This window comes from Prunus mume, linkage group LG4 (assembly GCF_029339155.1).
Source record: "Prunus mume cultivar Tortuosa linkage group LG4, ASM2933915v1, whole genome shotgun sequence".
In the NCBI taxonomy this organism is placed as follows: Eukaryota; Viridiplantae; Streptophyta; class Magnoliopsida; order Rosales; family Rosaceae; genus Prunus; species Prunus mume.
Window position 1 is genome coordinate 18,092,490 of NC_142701.1, and position 12,140 is coordinate 18,104,629.

General features: G+C 37.1%; 2 protein-coding genes across 2 annotated transcripts; one reads left to right on the plus strand and one right to left on the minus strand.

Annotated features, from left to right (window-relative positions):
- The first annotated feature begins 228 nt into the window (after positions 1 to 228).
- LOC103330165 (pentatricopeptide repeat-containing protein At2g13600-like) lies at positions 229 to 3,373 on the plus strand. The gene is given in 2 exon segments (XM_008232718.2): positions 229 to 2,169; positions 2,172 to 3,373. Coding segments are annotated over 2 exon segments (2,193 nt in total). The 5' UTR covers positions 229 to 842; the 3' UTR covers positions 3,038 to 3,373.
- LOC103329825 (protein MICRORCHIDIA 6-like) lies at positions 3,164 to 11,670 on the minus strand. Its single transcript, XM_008232346.2, is given in 21 exon segments — positions 3,164 to 3,467; positions 3,595 to 3,624; positions 3,740 to 3,782; positions 3,878 to 3,957; positions 4,081 to 4,141; positions 4,143 to 4,349; positions 5,020 to 5,131; positions 5,223 to 5,274; positions 5,756 to 5,848; positions 6,413 to 6,559; positions 6,644 to 6,724; positions 6,805 to 6,903; positions 7,240 to 7,374; positions 7,997 to 8,075; positions 8,433 to 8,508; positions 8,591 to 8,680; positions 8,785 to 8,863; positions 9,835 to 9,869; positions 9,947 to 10,021; positions 10,474 to 10,681; positions 11,312 to 11,670. Coding segments are annotated over 20 exon segments (1,878 nt in total). The 5' UTR covers positions 10,676 to 10,681; positions 11,312 to 11,670; the 3' UTR covers positions 3,164 to 3,365.
- Positions 11,671 to 12,140: the final 470 nt, after the last annotated feature.

Genomic DNA, 12,140 nt, shown 5'->3' on the forward strand with positions numbered 1-12,140 from the left:
GTGTAGGAATGTGTGGCATCATATATACCATTAACTTTTCAATTTGATTAAAAGGTTAAAGTAAATATTAGGGTTTCTATTTCAAGTCTTCAATTTGTTGTGTGGAATCATGAGGATAATGACAAAAGAAGCAATGAGAGGGTTACCCTTACCCACCCAAAATCCACTACAAGGACGTTTGTCGACGGCCTTAAATTCTCGGTGTCTTGCTGTCAAAATGAGGGTTACCCTTACCCACCCAAATTATGCGAGAGGCTCATATCTTTTCCTATCAGTTGAATCAAGATGCTACAATTTCAGCTCAGGTCTCAACTGGGGATGGTTTTAAACTCGTAACCCAAACCAAGGTAGCTAGATATGCATTGAGAGATTAGATGGTGCCAAATTTGCATTGAATTGAGCATCTTAATTGGGTTTGAATTCTCTACTTGGATTTTCTCTGCTTGCCTACCATCTCTATATTGTTGACCTATTACAAATAAAAACAAACAACCCAATTGATTTTCGAAAGTGAAAGAAAGACGATTAACGAAATATCCTTTCAAATGATATTCGTGTCGACAGTACCGACAAGAATCGAGTTGGAGAGGCAATTTGTATGAGACCAAATCCTCATTTGAATTCTTCAATAAAGTAGAATTAGCCTCCCATCATATAACGACGACAAAATTAACTGAGAATACCAGCACAACCTTCAAAATCATTCAGGCTTGAAAGCCACGTGTCGTAATACCAACACAACCACGTCAAGCATGGTCTGAGGCTTCTCTTATGTTTTTTTTCTTCTTTGACTGTGAAAATGTATATGTAGGCAGCTAATTTAAATAGCTCGCGCGCGCAGTATGAGACGGAGTGCCATCAAATTCAAAACCCTCTTCGCCGCCAGCCCAAGCAAAGATTTCAAAACTTACGTACAAAAATGTGGGTCTCTCTTGAAGAACCTCACCGAAAATAGGCTCATCAATGAGGGAATGGTCCTTCATAACCATTTGATCAAGATGGGTCTTTCATCAGAGAGATATATAGCCATTAGGCTTCTAATTATGTACCTGGACTCAAGAAAATCTGCTCAAGTTAGTGAGATCGTTAAGGGGTTTGATGGGTTTGATCCTACTGTGCATAATTGCTTGATTAATGCCAACATTCAGTGGGGAAATCTTGATCAAGCTCGCCGCTTGTTTGACGAAATGCCTGAGAGAGACGCGGTTTCTTGGACTGCCTTAATATCGGGTTTGATGAGGTATGGAAGAGTGGATGAGTCAATGTGGTACTTTGAGAGAAATCCATTTCATAATGTGGTTTCTTGGACCGCGGCAATTAATGGGTTGGTGCAGAATGGGTTGAATGCTGAAGCCCTGAAGCTTTTTCTGAAGCTACTTGATTCTGGGGTCAGGCCTAATGATGTTACATTTACTTCTGTTTTGAGAGCTTGTGCAGGGTTTGGGGAAATTGGTTTGGGGATGAGTGTTTTGGGGTTGATTGTTAAGACTGGCTTTGAACACAATATATCAGTTTCTAATTCCTTAATTACTTTGTGTTTGAAGATGGGCGAAAAGGCTCTGGCCAGGAGAATATTTGATCAAATGGAAAAGAAAGATGTTGTCTCTTGGACTGCAATCCTAGATATGTATGTTGGGATGGGGGACTTGAGAGAAGCGCGTCGAATCTTTGATGAGATGCCAGAAAGAAATGAAGTTTCTTGGAGTGCAATGATTGCGAGGTACAGTCAGAGTGGACATCCTGAAGAAGCATTGAAGCTCTTTCTTGAGATGTCCCGCAATGGGTTCGTCCCAAATAGGTCCTGTTTGGCTATCATTCTTAGTGCGCTGGCTACCCTCGAGGATTTGCGAGTGGGAATGAACATCCATGCACATGTTGTAAAAATTGGATATGAGAAAGATGTCTTCATCAGTAGTTCTCTTGTTGACTTGTACTGTAAATGTGGAAAAACTAAGGAGGGCCGCTTGGCATTTGACTCAATGTTGGAGAAGAGTGTGGTCTCATGGAATTCTATGGTTGGTGGGTATTGTCTGAATGGACAAATGGAAGAAGCTAAGGTGTTGTTTGATAGCATACCTGCACCGAACAATGTGTCGTGGAATACTATGGTCGGAGGTTACTTAGAGAACAAAGAATTTGATAAGGTATTTGAAGTATTTAATGAGATGCTTTGTGTGGAGAAACTCCAAACACATCCACCTTCTCAAGTGTGCTCAGTGGTTGTGCGAGCATAGCCTCGTTAGAGAAAGGAAAGAACCTCCACGGAAAAGCAATTAAACATGGAACCCAGTATGATGTTTTTGTCGGCACAGCCCTCGTTGATATGTATGCGAAATCCGGGGATATTGAGAGCTCCAAGAAGGTATTCGATCGGATGCCTGAGAAGAATGAAGTCAGTTGGACTGTGATGATTCAGGGGTTAGCAGAAAATGGTTTTGCTGAGGAATCTCTGCTTTTGTTTGAGGAAATTAATAGAACTTCAATTGTTGCTCCTAACGAGCTCATGCTTTTATCGGTTCTTTTCGCTTGTTCTCACACTGGCTTAGTTGATGATGGATTGCAGTACTTTAATTCAATGGAGGCTGTTTATGGTACAAAGCCAAAGGGAAAACACTACACCTGCGTGGTGGATATACTGTCCCGATCAGGACTCCTTGTAGAAGCTGAAGAGCTTTTAAAATCCATGCCATTCGAACCTGAAACCAATGCATGGTCAGCTCTATTGAGTGGGTGTACTAAACATAAAAATGAGGAGATAGCAGAAAGGACAGCTAAGAAGCTTTGGGAATTAGTAGAAAAAAACTCTGCAGAGTATGTAATGTTGTCAAATATTTATGCTTCAGCTGGAAGATGGGTTGATGTTCTGAATATTAGGAGATTAATGAAGGACAGGGGATTGAAGAAGAGTGGTGGCTGTAGTTGGGTAGAGGTGAAAAATGAAGTCCACTGTTTTTATTCAGAAGACACATCTCACTGTCAGTTAGCTGAGATTTATGATCTTTTAGAACTTGTACGTTTTGAAATGCTAGCCATCTAGAAGTTAACATGTCATTATACATTTTTCGTATCACCGGGAAATAGACTTGCCTTTGAAGTATTTTTGTCTCTCTTGCATACGATGAGAAAGAAGAGAATCTACCAATACCATACTGACGAATGCCGATCAATATAAACAGAAAATTTTCATTAAGGGAGAGATTCTGCAACAATACAAGTCTACTTGCCATCTTCTTGTGTTCATGGTATGACGTGCTATGTAATCTACCCCCCTTAAAAAGGTTAAGGTTAATGTAATTTCCAGTTACCTATGGAGTATGGGCAAAAGATTTTAATACAAAGGAATGAAATGTTTTATCTTCCTTTGTCTAGCAAACGTGCTGCTCGTATATATTCCATTTGCATGATTCAAACAACGTCTGTGTCAGCTGTGTCAGTTCATTCTCTAGTTCACCTGCATGTTGTTCCACCTGCACCAATTATAACTTCATCATGATTAAAGACTATAACTATGTCAACTACCAAATCAGGTAAAAATCTGATATCAGTCTCTTTTTTCTTTTCTTTTTTGAGAGAGAGAGAGAGAGAGAGAAGTACATTCTTTTGTTCATCCTTCAGTTGTTGCACCTGCACCAATTGTAATATCATGTTGATTAAAAGGCTAACTATATTAACTACAAAATCAGGTAAAAACCTGATGTATATTTTCTCCACACACACACAGAGTTGCTCGCAGACCTACCTTCAAATCAAGTTCTTGCACCATTTTCTCCAATGCGAGCAGCCTGGAAGCAACAGGACACGTGAGAAATTCCAAAACAATTATAATGTGTGGATAATTACGCAAATGGTGAGCAACCGATATTGCTTTTGTACTTACCGTGACCGAAGCCTTTTGTTTTCTTGCATCAGAAGCATCTTCTGTGAAACTTGCATCATGCCCTCAACGCTATTTTCAGGCTACCAAAAAAATGCATCAAGGAATGTATAATAAGCATCCAACATTAACCTAGTGAAGCCAAACAGAGTGACAGAGCAGCAGAGATATGTTTTGAAACCAAATTTGAGAATATAGAAGTAAACCTGTTCACTAATGCACTGGAACATCAGTTCCACAGGATGATCCCATGTGCCTTTTTGCATGTTGTAGTTTCAGTGGAGGATCAAGAGGATCCTTCCTCTTTTTGATCAAACCTGCTCTTGAGTTTGAGCTTTCATATTGGGAACCATGATTCAGTAACAAAGGTTGGTCTTGGTCCACACAATTCTGAGTTGCGGAAGAAGGTAATGTTGTCGTTGTCGATGGAGTTTTTTTAACTTGCTGATAACCAATCAGTTTGCAATGTTTGTCCCTGCCAAGGTACAACAGAAAAATAAGTCAAACCGGAAATTATTACAAGTAATTGTACGAGTCAATTTTTACAGAGATAAGAAGAAGAAAACCCTTTTTAATTCTTCAAAAACGTCGTTGTTGCTTGTTCAGTATAGTGCTTCTTGTACTGAAACGCACAGTTTCATTTATGTCTGCGACTTTAGGTTAACTACTTCTTAGACAATGATCTGGTTTTGGGTTTTGGGTTTGGGTCTTAGACAATAGTATTAAAATGTGATTTGGGTAATGATATGTTTAGGCAAAATGGGGTTTTTCTTTTAAACATTGTGAGGCCTAAGCCCAAGAACTGGAAAAAGCCCAACAATGGTAATACTATATTTATAATTTAATACTCTTTAAAGCAACTCAACTCAACAACCGATTTAAAAAAATTCATGTCCATGAAAATATATATATATATATATATATATATATCTTAAGATTAAAAATATGAGAGTTTCACTCCAAAATGGGGGTTGAAATTATAAAAAAACCCAAGCACTATTTAAATATTTAAACACACTCAAAACCCAATTAACAACTCAAAACCCATATAAACACACCCAAAAAGTTATATATATATATATATGTCTAGTATTGAGTTTATTTATAAATTTGTATAAAAATAAAGCATGTAAGAGGTAGCTCACCAGTACTCCACTGTCATTTGCTTTAAACGATCTTCAAGCTTTTGGAAGAGGGAAGTTTTCTCAAAATCTTGCTTGTTGTGAGTAGGCTGAATAAAATCTGGTTCCAGGACACCTACAAAAATAGTAATACTATCACATAATAAATCATCAACCATATACAACTGTTTGAACTAGCCTAGATAAGTGCAGTCCGGAGTTCTCACCGACAACTCCTCTTCCAGTACCGTTTGAACATCTAACTGCACGCCAAAATGGCTGCCAAAAATAAATAAATAAGAAAAGCATAAGTGGCGAACAAGTATTATTATTTTTTTTTTTTTCTAGGAGTGAGGAACAAGATCACATGCACTGTACACATAACCCTTGTCTATATAAGTTCTGGAATTCGATTAATAAAAGTTACGTAAAAAACATATCAAATTATAGTTTCATTCATTCTTCACAAATTTGCAAACAGAAATCCATCCCATGACATTTGACAAACATAGTTTAAAATATCTAGACTGCATATTGAAGGCAACAACAGCAGAGCCTTAGACAAAATAACTATGGGTTCTATGGGTGTTGCAAAATATATGTAGCAGAAGTACATAGTTAACTTTAATAATACTGTATAATTGGTGCAGTTCATTACTCATGAATTAGCAACACTTTTCACTATGTAAGATGTTAGCGAAAAGGTTAGTGAATTAATTTTATAGATAAACTGTTTAACAATGTAAGAGAAGAAAATTACCAGTATCAGACGATTCCGATGGTAGATATTAAAACCATGAGTATTAGCATGTGGTGCTTCCTTCAAAAACCCTATTGCGGTAATAATTTCAACCTGAACAATGAAGCAATCAACTATAATACAGCAACTGGATACTAACAAAACACAGGCGCACACCACTTAAAGACAGCATGCACTTGCACAAACACATTTGGGGTGAACAGGATCAGATGGGGTTATTGATCATCATACAAGCTTTTTCTGAACAGAGGCGCACTTTTCGATCTATAGTTATCATTTCAAGACATAACTACTCTTCAGACATGGTTTTACTACAAATAAAATTCAGACGACTTCATCATGATAATACTCTATTATTCATGGTCATGTTGTCTCTAGTAGTTAGAAGAAAAAATGCAGTCCGTTTAATTTGCTTCATCTTAAGGCCTCCAAGTAGACTATAGAGATAATTCATAATGACTTACGGAACTTGAGTATTTCTTCTAGTCGGTCATTTATTGATAAGTATCAGTCAACCAGGCAATAACACAGAAAGGCAAGGAGAAAACTGATGTGACACAATAAAGTTGGATGTGTCTTATAAATTACAGGGTGCAATTAGTAGTAGCTAAAAATTAGCATGGACGTAGGCATTGTGGAATTGTAGACTGCACAAACCTCCAGGTTTCCATCAAATTGTGGCATATACTTGATAAACTGAACATATTTGAGATCCTCGGCAATATTATGGTACTCAATATCTCGTCCACGCAAAATTATTCTAAAGTACTGTGGTAGCTGCCTATACAGGATTGATGCATATGCCTGTGGAGCATGAAACCAGACCATGATTTAATGAAGACAAACTTATTTTAATAGTCAACTTCAAAATGTGAACTCCATACTTACACGGAGAGAGTGCTGATATAGGTTAGCAACATACTGAATTGGTTTCATTCTGCCAGTTTTGTCACCGTTAATACAAATATCCTGCAAGAATAAGATTACAGTAGTAACGTATCCAATTTGATTCAAAAGTGAACGAAATGAAGCAGAGGGATGAACAGAACCTCAGGATCTGAATCAAAATCTAGTTCCATCTCCCCATCATCATTTAACCAAAGATTGTAAATGACAACTTTTGTTCCATGATCCCCTATATCATCAAACTGACAATTGGGTTAATAAATCAAATATGTTTATATATACTTATGTGCATATCATGTCTGCATGAATGCATGTAGGTGTATAATGTACACATGTAAGGATGTGTGTATGCATGTAAGGATATGTGCACACACTTGATCAAGGGCCAATTACACATAATCAATTGTTTGCCATAATAAATAAGACTCTTATTTTTAACACTTCATTTAGGGTCCAAATCACCTCATTAATAAAGAACTGTATGTACTTTAGGGAAGCAACACATAGGAATGCAAGAGTCCTTGTCATGAGGCAAAGTTTACGCTAAGATTAATGCAAAATTATTTTTGCAGGCTTACTTGCTTCAGCAACTCGTCTTCCGTTGAATAAGGAGACCACTGCAACAGCATGGTCAGGTTAGAAGAAAAATTATCTTCATCATGTGGAATTAAGGGCCCGAACGTTCTAGCTGATGAGTTAAACTCATAATCCACCTGTAGTAATGGGAAGACCCACCGTGAGTTCTGAGTTAAATAGTTATTAGATTCCTATAAAAAGGGACTGTTAAAGGAACTGAAAATACTATCAAAGGCACATTAGTGAATTCCATTTGGGTTAAGCAAAAAAACAACATTAAAAATCGACTCACAGCATTTCACACTGATAAGTGAACCCAAGATGGCATTACAAGGTCCCTGCCCTAATAAAGTGATAGCATATGTTGAAGCCTTACAAAATTTATCTTTTCATATGACAAAATTGATCAAAGCCAATACAAAACCAAATACTCTCGCTAGGTTGTGATCATCTTGATAGAGAATTATGAGAACCACAATTTTAGGGATATGTGGTTAATTTGGGAATCAAGTTTATCTCTTTTCCCTTATTGACTCTGCATCACATCCACTCTGCTAATTTTTTAGTCTTCAAGGTGGAAGTCCTTGTAATTCTGGCCATGTTCAAGTAGGCCATTTTTTAACTTTCAGACAGGACACTTAAACAGCAAGTTCACCTATTGTAGACTCCACAATTTGGCATGGATATTACCTTTTAGTTTGGGTGAACTTGCAAAAGATATTTAGCACATATAAAAGGATGCTATGAAATCAAACTCACCATTGGTACAACTACGTTGTTGTAGCCCATCCACCTCAAAAATGTATAGGAAAGGAGTCCAACACTTTGAGTCAGTGACCTGAGAAGGTTATACACCAATTCAAACAAAACCTAATGCATTTAACATAATATATTGATAGTTTAAATGGCTAAAAACAAAAACAAGTATTATCTCTCATTTTAGAAAGAGGTTATATCCTAACTGTTATCTCCATTAGTAAATGAAGCTGCCAATTCATTTCTTGTCCAAAGAAAAAAGAGCTGCCAACTACTCTGTTTGTATGGTCTTGAACTTTCATCTCTCTCTCTCTCTCTCTCTCTCTCTCTCTCTCACACACACACACACACACACACACACATACTAACAGTAGTTCTTTAATAATAAGGAAACATACTACAAGCAGAATATGTGAAATAATATGTTCTTGGGCCAGACCTTGATTTCAAGTGGCGACTGAAGACAATAACATCTGCTCCTAGTCTCATAGAGCTAGTCTTGAATCCATTTCCATCTGAAAGGCTAAAAGGATCCTAATTAACATAAGAAGAAAACAAATCATGCACAAGATTCAATGACCAAAGTAAAATATATACATTGTCCAATGGTAAACTTTGATTTCTTATCTGAAAACCCAAAGCTCATACAGCGCCTTATAGAGTCAGGGTCCATTCCGCCGCCATCATCTTTTTGTTGTCAATTATCATGTTTCAGAAGCCAAAAGTTCATATGAGATGTTATCCTGGTCCAGATGTTACTAGAAAAAAGATAAAAAGATTGGTAGGCCAACCTCGAATTAGCAAAGCTGGAGTCCCATACCGTGGGGTAGAGATCTTGTCTATGCTAACAAAAGTAGCTCCGTTTTGTACCTAGTCCACACAAACAAGTTAGACAGACTCAAAGATACGATAAATAAGCATGCTCCGAGAGAGAGAACACCAAAGAATCTTTTGTTATAGATTTTTTTATAAGCAATAATATATAGCATAATTTTATCAGGGCACAACAGAGGTAAACAAGACAAACGCTTAAAATTCAACTGAAATTCAAATTCCAACCTATTGAAAAAGAAGAAGAGACAAGCATACTAGAAATTGATACATTATGAATGGATGATAGCCTAGAAAGATGAGAATGAATGAATGACCAAAAGGGTGATTCCCCAATCAATTTATTCCGTGTATTCCCACACACAGAATATAGATGAGATGAAAAGGAACTAATGCCTAGTGAAATGACTTTCCATTCCAAGGGCCTAGACTTGAGTCTCCATCAGTCACATTTGAATCCCACCCGGGTTCGTCTCAAAATCAACCTTATTTTGAATGGTAGTTGTAGGTTTGTCAAAACCAATCTTTAAAAAAAATCCCTGCTTTTGTTCTACCTAAACTCCTCATCACCTCAATGGCAACACATCTAAAATTTGTCTCCCCTTCCACATCTCCTGGAGCTGATGGAATTTTGTCTCCTAAATATCACTTAACCTTAAGAACAACACTATTTCTAAAGTCTTAGAAAGATAAACCAAACAAATCTAAAACCTTACTATCCATGAATCCAAGCTCTTCCTATTTCTCAGATTTATAACAGTAATTTAATATCTAGAGTTGACACCACAGAGAGAAAACGTATTTTGTCCACATCAGGAAACAAATATTTTTTTTTAAAAACATTTCCAATGCAAAAATGAACTTCAGCACAATGTTGTTGGATTTCTAGTAATGGGCCATTTCTATCTCAATGATGGTATTCTGCTTAAGGGCTTTTCGGAAATGAGCATTTTTCAAGGGAAAAACCAGAGGAATCAGAATGATAAAGGTAAGGGAGTTTTGGAAATTACCTCATCAACTGCATTGTCAAGCAACTCTGCCATGGCTGCAAACAACTTATCAGAAAGAGCGCAAAGAACACAATGCAGAAAGAAGAAAAGGGGAACCAAAACTTGAGCATACCTCCAAAAGCCCACTTATGTGAAGTGGCATTTGAGTGAAGGAACATAGGGTGTATGCGCATATGGTTTTTTCCATCTGTAAACCAAAGATGACATAGAATGGTCTAATGAAAATCAGAAAAGTAGGAACTCATAACAGGAACTTTCATGTAGACATGCAACCAACTCTATCTTTCAGACACGGGTTCTGCACTTTTTCTATTGTAATCAGTTTCTAGCCCATTTCACGCAGGGCGGCATGTTTTCAACAGGTCAACATCAACCATTCAAGAGGAGGCAATACTGAAATTTGATACACCAATGAATTTACCACTTTTCATATCTTCATAGTCCAGTCAAGCAGCTTTAAAACCCCAATTGTGGTTAATTGATACAAACGCCAAAAAGGAATTTTGACTTCTTAAACAAGTAAGCATGTCCATTCAAGCAAGGGTCGCAATCGGAATAAGGTAGTGTGATGTTTAAATCACAGTAAGGAATCAAAACACACAGCGTAATTGATACATTACAAGCAGTGAAAACACTTACATTGGTTTGCGGCTTTGCACCTCTGTCCCTGCTCTATTTCGTAGTATCCAGCTTTCCAAAATTGCCGAGAAATTGGTGTTGGACATACTGAGGGTGCAGATGCAGAATCAAAACCAGGTTCAATCTCCCTTCTACATTTTTTAATATTTGACCGACCCATTTCATCATCACTGCATAAATCTATGATGTTTGAATTGCTCATTGTCATCTGCAAACCAAAACATAATAGAAGTGAAATCAAGGACTCAATAGAGAAGGTCAGCAATTACAATAAAAGAAAACTACTACAAAATGACAACAACCAAAATAGGGCACTAAGGACTGTACAGTCAAACCAAAAGGGCACAAACAAATGGTGCAAAGAAGGAGCACAGCAGTGAGAGCAGCCACGAAAATGCTAGTGCCAACGTGATGCTACATGCAATAGAAGGTGGTGAAATGTGGATGTTTGTCAGAGAGTAGACGATGCGGAAAGAGGGCTGGTCTGCAAAATAGATTGATGGGGTGTCTTAGGCGCCTATTTTTAACAATCCCAATACCCAGAAAGCAAGCAAGATAAATTCTGTAAGCTCCATTGCTAAAGCCTAAACCTATAAATCAGAAGCGCACAGAGGTAGTGAGGTAGACTCAAAGAGAATCACAACCCAGCTCTAGATAGAAAAGAAGAAGCATGCAGGAAGATGAAGATGAAAGGGAGTTACTAAAATGCAATAGATTAAAACCAACACAAAAAACAAAACAAATAGGAAAGAGCAGAAAACAACCCAGGGAAAAAAAAAATCCCCAACAAAGAAACACTAAAATATAGCTCACAGATCCAGCAGGGCAGTAACCAAACCTGGAAAGAGCGAATACATCAATCTTCCAAAGAAAACCCAGCACTTGAACAGACCAAGGCAGCTAAACCAAGGAGAAGAAGTGAAGGCCCCAGTAGCTCAAAAGGAAGGTTCCATTTCAGAGATGAAATGAGGGATTGAGTGGGAGAAGGGTTGAAATGGAGGGATGAGAAGTCATTTTTTTTATGGTGTCACTGTCAGTGATGATCAAGGAAATGCAGCTGCAGAGCAAGAGCACAGCGACTACATGCTTTCCTTGTGATGTAAGTATAAGGATTAAATAATCAAACAACACCACCACCACCAAAGATTTAACAAGTTTTTATTTGTTGGCAAATGACGCTAACAACTTCTATTTGGGTTTTGTATTAAGGAAAAAATACACTTACGAAAATACTATTAAACACACACTAGTATTCCTTCTTCACTCCTTGGCTTTTCCATTCAATTTATGTCACTTGTATTCTACTCACACGTAAATTTACGTTCAAACACTTTTTTATTAACTTTTATTATATGTTAATATTTTATATTTAATACATAGTTATTGTATTAATGTGGCATCAACTCTTCAATTCTTAAAAAAATAATATTAAACACACCAACATCTTAGCTCGAATGTATATTAAATTATTGAATCATACAAACTTCGTTCTATGTTAGAGACTTGAGATTATCTCAACTCCCTCACATGAAATTATTGAACACTATAGAATCATTAAACCAGTATTTTATGCCATTATTACTTCACTAACTCATCTCAAAGGCTAACAATAAAATTACAAACAAAAACAAAATGGATCTATGCAATAGAAAAGGAGTTACTACATT